This window comes from Misgurnus anguillicaudatus, chromosome 14 (assembly GCF_027580225.2).
Source record: "Misgurnus anguillicaudatus chromosome 14, ASM2758022v2, whole genome shotgun sequence".
Taxonomy (NCBI): Eukaryota; Metazoa; Chordata; class Actinopteri; order Cypriniformes; family Cobitidae; genus Misgurnus; species Misgurnus anguillicaudatus.
The window spans coordinates 14,760,566-14,773,594 of record NC_073350.2 but is presented as its reverse complement, the minus strand read 5'-3'; the positions used below and the strand labels follow the sequence as shown (position 1 = coordinate 14,773,594).

The 13,029-nt window shown below is 37.0% G+C and overlaps 1 protein-coding gene and 1 pseudogene across 1 annotated transcript; one reads left to right on the top strand and one right to left on the bottom strand.

Annotated features, from left to right (window-relative positions):
* LOC141349091 (molybdenum cofactor biosynthesis protein 1-like) overlaps nt 1-13,029 on the bottom strand; it is a 32,885-nt pseudogene that overhangs the window by 1,620 nt on the left and 18,236 nt on the right.
* On the top strand, nt 9,238-10,883 carry LOC141369463 (uncharacterized). Its single transcript, XM_073875940.1, has one exon. The coding sequence runs from the start codon at nt 9,276-9,278 to the stop codon at nt 10,536-10,538; it is 1,263 nt and encodes a 420-aa protein (XP_073732041.1). The 5' UTR covers nt 9,238-9,275; the 3' UTR covers nt 10,539-10,883.

The following is a 13,029-nucleotide window of genomic DNA, read 5'->3' as shown; positions in this document are numbered from 1 at the left end:
CGAACTCGGAAGAACGAACTCAGAAGGTCGCAAGAACACAGAAAAGCACTTGAGATGTGTGCCATCTTCGTGTTGGTCACCTGACCTACGCCATTGTTTTGCCGCAATGACTCCTGGGGCGTAAAGCGAGTTCAGCGCGCAAGTCTGCACTCGATGCTTCTTCGATATCAAGAACACATCCGGGTATTTTCATGCGTCCTCTGTACTTGCGTTCTTGAGAATTGGAATTGAACTTCGACGGTTAATGATGACGTAGAGCGAGAACACGAGGCAGCAAGATTGCTGAAGAACGCATATTGAAAAACAGCCTTTGCAGAGACACCGGCTCTCCAGGACCAGGATTGATGACCCCTGAAGTAAACCATAAAAGTATCTTGAACTTTATCTTGTCTTTTCAATTATAGGTGACTGTTCTATAAAAACATACTGTAATTTTCAGATCTCAAAACACCTTTTATGAAACTGATTCAATGGATTATGCTACGCTATGCTAAAAGTGGTACTGCCAGACCCAGAAATCAGCTGAACAGATTCCAAAAAGGTAAAAATCAAATGTTTAACTCTAGGGGAGGTGGAAATTAGCATTTTCACACAAAAAAGTGAAGGGTCCCTTTAAGCACATTGACCGGAATCAACATAATTCATTCTGGGTTTTACCTTAAACACTACTTGCACAATGAACTATCACGTAAATAGCTTTTAATCAAGTCAATCACACGTTATTAATTCACTGTTCAGGTCTTAAAAAAACAGAAAAAAGTTATGGGGGACATATACCCTTATGTTCTAAACTGGAGAGTGACCTTTCCACTGCTTTCAGATAGAGCAGCATATATTACACAGAGCTGTATTTCACCAAGAAGCTAGGCAAAATTTGATTTAAACTGTTTTTAGATATTGATCTATGTTATGTGTTAAATTTGGTCATCTGGGGCCTCATGTATAAAACTGTGTGTGGGATTCTTACTAAAAGTCTACGTACGCACAAAAGCCAAAAATGGCATACACCAAAAATTATGAAGACTTATAAAACAAAGCAATGTTCCCCTTAAAAATCACAGATCACCTGCAAGTGTGTGTACATGAATCATCCTAATATCCCACCCTGCAAGCCCATTCTCCCATCAAGTTAATTTTTTTATAAATCACAACCTTTGCGTGGAAACTGGCGTACGCACGTTTCCAGCCCTGTTTTGTGCGTACGCATGCTTTATACATGAGGCCCCTGGTGTTTAGAAAAAAAAACATAAAAGAATTACAGTTTAGAAGATAAATCATTTCGACCAGCAGAGGCCCATAGAGATCTATTAATTTCACTGGATGTGGCCAACTACTCAAATCACTACTTTAGTGATACGTTTTGTGAAATTATTTGTATATAAACATTAGAAAGGACGTTAAAAATAAATATAATTTCAAATAGTAAATTTTTTTTTTAAATGTATGTTTTTACAAAATGCCACAGAAATTTGTGTGTGTGTGTGTGCGCATGTGTGCATGTGTGTGCATGCATGTGTGTTTGTATCTTTATGTGTGTGTGAATTTTACTGTGACTTTGTGTGTAATTTTGATTAATTTATTTGTGTTAGCTGACACGAATTTCCACTGTTTTTTGCGTCTCTGGAGACAAATGTCTTTTTCGTCCTTCCCAGCACAAATCTCTATTAATGGCTTTTCGTGTCTGTGCCACGACTTTCTTTATTGTGTCATTTTATTTCATTACATTGTGGCATGGGGTTAAGGTTAGATTCGGGGTTTGCATTAGGATGTAATTTTATGCATTGGTTTCTAAATGTTTTTCGTCCGCTTTTAAAACTATTCTCGCCTGGAGTTGGGGTAAGAGTTGATGTTTGGGTTAGGAAGTCGCCGAAAGTGATTCTAACCCAAACCCCAAGCAACAATGGTACATATGGATGGATATTTTTGAAAGGTCCACACAGTTAGGACGAAAAATCTGAATGGTCAGTTATTTCCTCTGATATTGTATTTACAGTTACATTTTAATCAATGATATTTAAATGTTTGTTTTCATTTCATTATCATTGTATACTTGAGGCTCAGTATTGACCCCACTGTGTAAAATATTTTCAATCCCAGCTACCAGTTACTGGAGTTGCTGATGCTATGTTTTAGATAACAAAGTGATTAAGAAAATATAACGTATATTTCTATATTTAATACTGTGTATATAAATTATATATAGGGATGTCTTCTTATTTATTTTATGTATAGCATCTTTTTTTTCTTTTGGTGGGATGTGTATGTACCTCAACTCATGTGTCTTTGAAGCCTGTGGAGACAGTTGTCTAATGTAAATGTTATATAAAAGAGCAACAAAGAATGAAACAAAGGGCTGTGCTTCAACTTAGCATAGTTTGTTTTCTGAGGTTATTGTTACCAAATGTTACATTTAAGTGCTTTGTAATTAAAATTGAGTAAATCATACTAAAAACCTGGCCACTCTTCAGCCTACAATGCCCACACTTTTTGTTTATTGATGTGAGTCTAAAGTATCTACAAGAAGATATACATGACTGTGTAAATAGGATGTATACAGCCTGCATATGCAACCTCCGGAGGATGCAGCCTTTGAAACGGCCCTTGATCAGAGGTGGAAAGTAACGAATTACATTTACTCACGTTACTGTAATTGAGTAGTTTTTTTGTGTATTTTTACTTTTTTGAGTAGTTTTTAAAATCTGTACTTTTACTTTTACTTAAGTATGTTTTATTTAAAGTATTGTACTTCGCTACATTTTAAATCATATCCGTTACTGAGTAAAAAAATATTTTAAAAAGCAAAGTGATAAAGACGCGAAACGGATGTAAATGGGCGGGGCCCGGGGAACGCGCAAAAAGAACCATGGAGACGGACGAGACAGGCGCGCGCTAATGCAGACCCGCCTCAGTTCAAATCTTATGAAAGAAACCCCTGTCATATTTAAGCGACCACTTTCCACTGACGCGAAGCAAGTGTTTCATTTCTATGAAAGGTAGGATTCATGCTCTTAAGTACGAAATTGCACGACGCGTTTTTAATATCATGCGCATTATCTTCCGAGGTCTAGCAGTTTCGCGTCAAGTCAAACACAACTTCAAAACCTCCTCAAGAATGCGCAGGACATTACATTGCAGAGAGAAAGAGAGAGAGAGAGCGCGCGCGCGCGAGAGAGAGAGAGAGAGAAGAATAAAGGTCATCAGGTACCCAGGTCAGGGATAAGAAGATAATAAACGTGTCAAATGTATATAGACATGGCACTCATCTCATTATATGCTCATTTAAACTATATATAGTTTAGTAAAATAATGTATGTTACCAGCAATACATCAATTACAACCTTACTATAGTGGTTGTATTTACAAGCTGCTGACCCCCTTCAAAAGTGCATAACTCACATGTAAAAATCATTAAACAATTCCATAAATGTTTCTTACTTTAAAAAAGCTTTTTATTTTATTAACTTTTTGTTATTGCACTTTAATTGTAAAGATGTTCCTACAATTAAAAACAACTAGTTTTGAGATGTATATTCCCTTGTCGTTTTTGAACTATACTAGAATCCTCCACCTCTCCCCGCTGTAAAAAAAGTAACTTTTACTCTGAGTAAAGTTAAAATGACTTACTTTTTACTTTTACTTGAGTAGATTTTTAGACAAGTAACTTTACTTTTACTTAAGTAAAATATTATTAAAGTAACTTTACTTTTACTTGAGTACAATATTTTAGTACTTTTTCCACCTCTGCCCTTGATATGGTAAGATTGAACAACTTCAGAGGTGTCAAGTACCCCAGCGGATTTTTGAGCCAAGTGGATTTTGCATGCAACCTTCCAAAATCATTGAACCATCTGTTACTTTGTTTCATAGGAGAAATGTTCTTCACTTTACTGACATTTTCACTGTTTTAATCAGGTGCTTCGTTTTGGACGCAATTAATTATTAATGAATTATACAAATCTAGACCCAACCGAACAGCACTGCTGCCATCATTGTACACGGTCTCAGATAAGACTGGTGCTGCATTTTGTTATCTTATATAATTCAAACGCCATCACAAACGCTCGCAACAATTTAAAAACGCAGCAGTTATGTTCAGTACCCTAATACTTGTGTAGAAAGATGATTGTTCAAAGTCCATTTAATCTTTATATCTAAAGCACAAAATGTTCATATGATCTGACTTATATAAAAATGTATAGACCCTTTTACTGTTAGTACACAATGATGACGTGGCAACGTGCGCGCGCATTTCGGCAACAGAAGTATGGCAAGAATCAGCAATGAAGCAACACAGACAGAGAAAGTTATTTTAAAAAGTTTTAGACTTTATCAACATTTTCAACACAGCTACCAGATCCATTTACTAGTGGATCCATTTACCTTTCATGTTACTGCTATTAACAAATACTACAGTATGCAGGTATTTATGGCTGTGTAAATTACAGAGACAAAAGTTTATTGTTTACCACAGATTGGTGTCTGAATGCTTTTTGTATTGCCCCTCGCATGCGTGAACGCTGCAGCCATTTAAAGAAATGCTCAACTGATGAACTATGAATAATTTATGGCATTTCATTGTGAATCCTTTTCTATTGAAAAGAATTGGTTTGTAGTTTCTAAATTGTTTTGGTTTCTCGTTCTTTAAATGTTTTCTTTTAATCAGTCTATGTGAAGTAACTTAATTTGCATATCTTTAGTGTTATTCTAGAAAAGCAAAACTTACAGATCACATATTCACACTGGAGCACATGGAGTGTGAAAAGAGCTTCATATAAAAAATAGTTCAATTGTCTTAACTGCACGAAAGCTTTGGGAAAACATTGTTTTTGCTTTTTCACATTTCCTTACATACAGTTTACTGATTTTAATAAACTTACAATCAACTGTTTAACAGCATGAGTTAAATTAATTGTTGTTCTGTTATTTAATTCATCATCTTAATTTATCCATATTTCAATTCTCACCTTTACAAATATACAGCTTGCTGTCCACCATACCAGAAGCAAAATATGTTTATGATCTTAAAACAATTGTGTTAAAATAACAGATCTCTGTGTTATTTTTAGGAACAACACCATTCAACACATCTTGTGTTGTCCCTTTTATTTATTTGAACACAAAATCAACACGAAAATACACATAACGTGTTAAAATAAATAGGATAACACAAAACAATGTGTTTAAAACGAACACATAATTTCTACCATCTCCCATCCAAGTGTAAGCATTGATCTGCTTTATGTCTACCAATAAGAAAAGTGGTAATTAAGGTGACTTTGGCTAATAAATACATTAAATAGTAAAATTATAGCATACTGGCTATTACAATTGTGTCATTACATAGAGTTTAATTTTCTTGGTTTGGTCCAAATGTCAATCCAGACCCAAAACTGTCAATTTTTCAGTGTTTTCATTCATTGATTCAATGATGTTTCTGCAAAATTACAAAAAAGTCTGCAACAGTATCACTTTTAATGTCAGCTTGATTATTTGTAGCATCTAGCATCTAAATCTGTTTGTAATTGTGTGTAAATGCATTCATGTACTTGAACTGCATTAAACAGTCTGTGTAAATATAAACTAAATACCACTTTACAATCTTCAGAACAACTGAGTTGCAAAGATAGTTTTGATAGCCTTTGATAAATAACAGCTCTATATCTTATTATTCTTAATTGGTTATATTTAAGAATTAAATTAAAGACGAGAACATGTTCGAGATCCTCTAAGATATCTATTCACTTATTTTTGTCTTGAAATGGGCCAGTGGGGTTTGAGGATTTTTTTCCATGAAAAAGAGACTTTGTGGGCACGCACACACTCAACCCTCTGGCTCCTCCTACCCGAGACAGCATAACCAATCAGAGTTGAGGTTACTCTGAGAAGGTGAAGTTAAAAGGTTCAGTTGAAGAACGGGAGACCAACTGAATACAATTTTCAGAGCAAACTAAATCTGGATACCAAAAACGGATCAAGAGATCAATACAACTGCTGAAAGGATTTTCTTTAAGACAGGTTAGTGCTGTGTGGGGATGTGCTAATACAGTATGACATGCACTGCAAAGTTTGCTGGCTGATTTATAACACAGACCTATAACAGGGTCGCATTTGAGTTTTCTGTATTTTTCTTTTACTCAGAAGACAAATGTGTGCTTAGACGCATTTAAAAATATATATATAAATATATAATATATGCAAAGAATCGGCAAAGAAAAACTCATATTCACTTTGTTCAGTAAATAATTATCTTTCCTTTCTTCTGTATTTTCTTATTTTTCTGTGTTTGTATGCTACACAAACCACCTTGATATGTACTGATGTTTATCATTTGATTGCTTGACTTCCCATGTTAATTATTTGCAGTTAGCCTACTTGTTGTCAACCTCTGTTTCCTTTTGACTCTCTGTTATATTTTGTTTGTCAATGAGGGGCGGTTCACATTTCATGGACGCACCTGGAAAAAACTAACGCATCACACCGCATCGCTTTCATTATGCATAGGCTTATGGTAATTGTCAAAATAGTTTTTTCCACTTGTCATCCTGGCATAATGTTGCCTATCCTTTTTTTAACAGTTAAAATCAAATGAAATGAAAAATACACTGCTGTGGACGTTGTTTACTTCATTAATGTGTTTTACTGTGTTAAAGGAATAAGGATGCGAGTAGTATTTGGTATTATGTTTTCAAAAACAGTTGGGCAGTAGGCGAATTGCGTTGCAGGCATGCAGCGAATTTCAAATTGCGTTTTTTGGCCCTGAACTGCAGCACCGAAAGATTGTTCAGTTACACAAAATAGAAAGTGGCTTTAAGAAAATACTTAAAACTTTTAAAAAACGTATGTGATAATGTGTCAGGTTTAAAATACTTATGAACCTTAACAAAAATATGACGCACTCAGACCACGAATGGGGTAGTAATACTGCAGGGAGAACCCAGATTGAGATGTCTCATCAGGAAACATTCAACTGTCTCTCGACTTGAGCCTTCCTGCGGGACTGTTTTTATTTACAACCCCAAAACAGAAAAAGTTGGGACATAGTAGAAATTGTGAGTAAAAAGGGAATGGAATAATTTACAAATCTCATAAACTTATATTTTATTCACAGTAGAATATAGATAACATATCAAATGTTGAAAGTAAGATATTTTGAAATGTCATGCCAAATATTGGCTCATTTTGGATGTCATGAGAGCTACACATTCCAAAAAAAGTTGGGACAGGTAGCAATAAGAGGCCGGAAAATTTAGATGTACATATAAAGGAACGGCTGGAGGAGGACCAGTGTTTAGGAATAGGAATGTTGTCCCATTCTTGTATAAAACAGGCTTCTAGCTGCTCAACTGTTTTAGGTCTTCTTTGTTGCATCTTCCTCTTTATGATGCACCAAATCTTTTCTTTGGGTGAAAGATCTGGACTGCAGGCTGGCCATTTCAGCACTCAGATCCTTCTTCTACGCAGTCTTGATGTTGTAATTGATGCAGTATGTGGTCTGGCATTGTCATGTTGGAAAATGCAAGGTCTTCCCTGAAAGAGACGACGTCTGAATGGGATCATATGTATCTAGAACTTGGATAAACTTTTCAGCATTGATGGTGCCTTTCCAGATGTGTAAGCTGCTCATGCCACATGCACTCATGCAACCCCAAACCATCAGAGATGCAGGCTTCTGAAAAGAGCGCTAATAACAACTTGGTTTGTCATTGTCCTCTTTAGTCTGGATGAAATGGCATCCCAGTTTTTCAAAAAGAACTTTAAATTTTGATTCGTTGGACCACAGAACAGTTTTCCACTTTGCCAAAGTCCATTTTAAATGAGCCTTGCCCAGAGAAAACGCCTGTGCTTCTGGATCATATTTAGATATGGCTTCTTTTTTGACCTACAGAGTTTTAGCTGGCAACAGCGAATGACACGGTGGATTGTGTTCACTGACAATGTTTTCTGGAAGTATTCCAGAGCCCATGTTATGATTTCCATTACAGTAGCATTCCTGTATGTGATGCAGTGCCGTCTAAGGGCCCGAAGATCACGGGCATCCGGTATGGTTTTCCGGTCTTGACCCTTATGCACAGAGATTGTTCCAGATGCTCTGAATCTTTGAATGGTATTATGCACTGTAGATGATGATAACTTCAAACTCTTTGCAATTTTTCTCTGAGAAACTTAGAAAACTTTTTTTCTCTGCAGCATTGGGGGAATTGGTGATTCTCTGCCCATCTTGACCTCTGAGAGACACTGCCACTCTGAGAGGCTCTTTTTATATCCAATCATGTTGCCAATTGACCTAATAAGTTGCAAATTGGTCTTTCAACTGTTCCTTATATGTACATTTACATTTTCTGGCCTCTTATTGCTACCTGTCCCAACTTTTTTTGGAATGTGTAGCTCTCATGAAATCCAAAATGAGCCAATATTTGGCATGACATTTCAAAATATCTTACTTTCAACATTTGATATGTTATCTATATTCTACTGTGAATAAAATATAAGTTTATGAGATTAGTAAATTATTCCATTCCTTTTTTACTCACAATTTCTACAGTGTCCCAACTTTTTCTGTTTTGGGGTTGTAGGTTTTAATCACTGGTTCACTCCGTTCATTCCGAAGGTCGAACCTCACAGACTTCCACAATTGTAACAACATCACACATTTAATAGGATTAAATAGGATTGATTACATTTTACCAAAACAAGATAGTAACTTGATGATGCAGCTTGATGATGCAGTTACCAAAGGTCATATGATAACAAAAGAACGTTGTATGCACTATTTTACCGTGGCAGTTTTTCTAAGTAGCTAGTCGGACTTAATATGATTCTGAGCCTTACACCTTTTTAAACGAGTGTTTATGTATCCTAACTATATTAAAACACTATTGTTATTTTTTTTGCCAGGTCTGTTTTTCTAAACTACAGAGATCAAGATTTACACCATCAGTGAAAACATTAACGAATAAATGCAGGAATAATTTATTAAAGAGGCCATTTCATCCAAATGTTGCCATAATACAATGTCTACAAGCAGGTATTGTGTGAACAATCATTAAAGAGGAAATCAATACTGTAGAAACAAAGAGATCCATTATCGATTCTTCATTAACTATCGGTAAGAAACATAGAAGTAAAAACACTACAATTTTATTATGATTTGGTTAACATGACAATAACAAAAACAATGTAAAAGAAAGTCAGATATCACAAAATATACTTTTGTCTCATTTTAGATCTAAAGGAACTGGAAGAAACATCATCAGTGTCAGGAACATCATTCCATAATGGCAGAAATATCTTCTATTTATGTGCAGATGAAAAATACTTCATGTCCAAAAAGAAAGCAAAGAACAGAAGACAGCAAATCTTTTACTTGCCCTCACTGTGAAAAGAAATTTAAAAGAAAAGGAGACCTTGTGGAGCACATGAGAATTCACTCTGGAGAGTCCCCAAACACATGTCTTCAGTGTGGAAAGTGTTTCACTCAAAAAAATGGTCTTAATGTCCACATGAGGATTCACACTGGAGAGCACCTATACCCATGTACTCAGTGTGGAAAGAATTTCACTAGGAAAGATAATCATGATGCCCACATGAGAATTCACACTGGAGAGCGCCCATACAAATGCCCTCAGTGTGAAAAGAGTTTTAGAACGAAAGCACATTTTATAATTCACAGGAGAGTTCACACTGGAGAGCGCCCATTCACATGTACTCAATGTAAAAAAAGTTTTAATGATAAATCAACTCTCAGGGTGCACATGAGAATTCACACTGGAGAGCACCCATACCCATGCCTTCAGTGTGGAAAGAGTTTCAGTACAAAAGCTAAACTTACAGACCACATGAGCATTCACACTGGAGTGTACCCACACGTGTGTCTTCAGTGTGGAAAGATTTTCACTAGGAAAGATAGACTTGCAGATCACATGAAGATTCACACTGGAGAGCGCCCACACATGTGTTTCCAGTGTGGAAAGTGTTTCACTAGGAAAGATAAACTTACAGATCACATGAACATTCACAGTGGAGAACGCCCAAACATGTGTCTTCTGTGTGGAAAATGTTTCACTCAAAAAGCTAATCTTTATACCCACATGAAAATTCACAGTGGAGAGCAAGCACACCCATGTACTGAGTGTGAAAAGAGTTTCATTACGAAAGCATATCTAAAGAGGCACATGAGAGTTCACACTGTAGAGTGTTCGTACACGTGTCTCCAGTGTGGAAAGAGTTTCACTCGAAAACCTAATCTTGATGCCCACATGAAAATTCACACTGGATTGTGCCCATACATGTGTCTCCAGTGTGGAAAGAGTTTCATTCAAAAACCTAGTCTTGATGCCCACATGAAAATTCACACTGGAGAGCGTCCATTCCCATGTCTTCAGTGTGAAAAGAGTTTCATAGCGAAAGGATGTCTTAAGAAGCACATGAGAGTTCACACTGGAGAGCGCCCGTACATCTGTCTTCAGTGTGGAAAGAGTTTCAGTCGAAAATATAGTCTTAATGTCCACATGAGAGTTCACACTGGAGACGGGCAATAATCGTGTCCTATGTCTGAAAAGGGTTTACTGACAAAAGTATGTCTTATGAGGCACATGAGAATTCACATTTGTGCCCATCAACATTTTTTTTTTCATAATTTTAGTCCATAACTCTACAGGTGAAGGGGCCACTTTATCTTCAAATATATAAGGTCCCGCGGGCCAAAACTGGTCAGCAATAGAATCTTTTTTAATATTGTTTTTATAGTGGCTGGTTCTGAAACATGCGTGAGATAAAGACACGAGTGCACGTCTGCTCAGCACGCACAATATGCGAGTAAAGGCTGGGATGAGTACGTGCTTGACTCTCTCTAATGCTCTCGCAGCTGGACAACACATGCTCACTCGATCAAGATGACTTATGGTGTCTTATGGCACCTGTGATAAGTTCTTTGAGACGCATTATAATGCTCAGTTAACTGAAATAAACCAGGCTTGTTGACGTATGTGGCATAATACGGTTAGATTAGCCGTGTTTGCACTACCGGGCAACAAGCGGGCGTGCCAGTGCCTGCCAGATGAATAGAATTAGAGGTGTCATGCCGAGTCATCCCCCAAAGTGTATTTTGCATGCATCTGACTTTGATGCAAAAATACTTTCCTCTAATAATGTTTTATAAAATAGGGTTGTTGTTGTTTTTTTAAGTTGCATGCTTTCAACGCAATTCAATTGAAATTTGAAAATACACTAAAAACGACAGCATTACATTAAGATCTTCTTACGTTGCATCAAGTTGATTCATTTTATTCCTTGTTTTTGCACAGTACAGCTCATCACAGGTGTGACAGATGAGTGCATGAATGTAATGTTAACATGACTTCTTGGTGTAAAATTGAATTTTTTCACTCAGTTTTTCATATGTGTAAAATACCAAATAAATGAACTTCGAAATGCTTCTTACGTTTTTTGTCTGTGTAGTCCTTGAGAATATGGCCTGTAAAGTTTTTTTTTATGTATTTCATTAATGGACGTTAATAATTATGATTCCAGTATGAACTTTGATGCTCGACACCCCTGAATAACATAATTTTAACTTGCTATTTTTTGACTTTTAGTAAATTGATGCCACTGACGGACAGAACAGTCTGTAATTTTATTCTTCCAATTAAAGCAGGTGGAAAAACACGGCATGATGCAAATTTTTAGAGCTCTTTAAGATGCCCACCCATTATACTTTCTGCCTACGCCACTGTTTTAACAAACTGTTTTGGGTGTAAATTAGATTAACATCAAACAAGGCATTAATTAGCCCATTTATAAGAGCCTTTCATTTTAAAAGAACTGCTTCAAATCAAATGTCCTAATTTGTCACATTTTCGCTATATTTTGCCCTCACAATATAACAAAATCTGTACAAACTTTATGTCTATGCAAGATACATTGTCAATGTTGTAGGCCTATAAAGAATACACTGGGGGGTTTCCCGGACAGGGTTTATTCTAGTCCCAGACTTAAATGCACGTTTGAGCTGCTTTAATTTAAAAACACCTTCTACTATTTTATTTTAACATATATCAGTGACATTGTTTTGTCTTAAGATGCACACCTGTAGTGTTCTTTGTAAGGTATGTTTGTAAAAACGTCTTAAATGACCTAATATAAGGCCTAGTCCTGGATTTACCTAAACCAAGCCCCATTATGATTTTCCTAATTCTGATGTCATACACTAGAGGGCGCATGGTCCGATGTATGTAATTCAACACGACCGCTGATTGCGTGAGACCTCGCCGGGTGCAGTGGCGCGCGCCTGTAATCCAAGCTACTGGGAGTCTGAGTCTGGTGGATCTCTTGAGTTCAGGGGTTCTGGTCTGTAGTGTACTATGCCGATCGGGTGTCCGCACTAAGTTCGGTATCGATATGGTGTTCCTGGGGGAGCCCGAGACCGCCAGGTCGTCTAAGGAGGGGTGGACCGGCCCAGGTCGGAAACGGAGCAGGTCAAAGCCCCCGTGCTGATCAGTAGTGGGATCGCGCCTGTGAATAGACGCTGCAGTTCAGCCTGAACAATACAGCGAGACCCAGACTTTTGTTTTCATCTAAAACTTTGTTCAGGTCTTGCTGAGGAGCGGCATCCACTTCCTGATCTATTCCTCTGTACACAAGCACTTTATTGATATGTTTTGTTTTTGTTATGTGACTGGCAGTGTTGGGGGTAACGAGTTACAAAGTAACGGATTACAGTAACTATATTACTTTTTTGGGTAACGAAGTAAAGTAACGCATTACATTAATAATATTGGTAACTACACTACTTTACTAGACTATAGGAACGCGCTTTCCTGCGTTACCCAAGCAGTGTTTGCCTGGGTGTAAATTTCTGTCTGTTTAAGTGGTGCGTGCATGCGTGTCCCTGTACGTGTGCCGTTGCCATAGAGATTGATTTGACGTAGCTGCTGGTGCAAAGGGGAGCGGGAAATGAAGACGGAGGGTTTCAGCCACTGGGGCGATATTCACATTACTTTCAGCGTATTGCTCGAAAGGACAAAAATATTC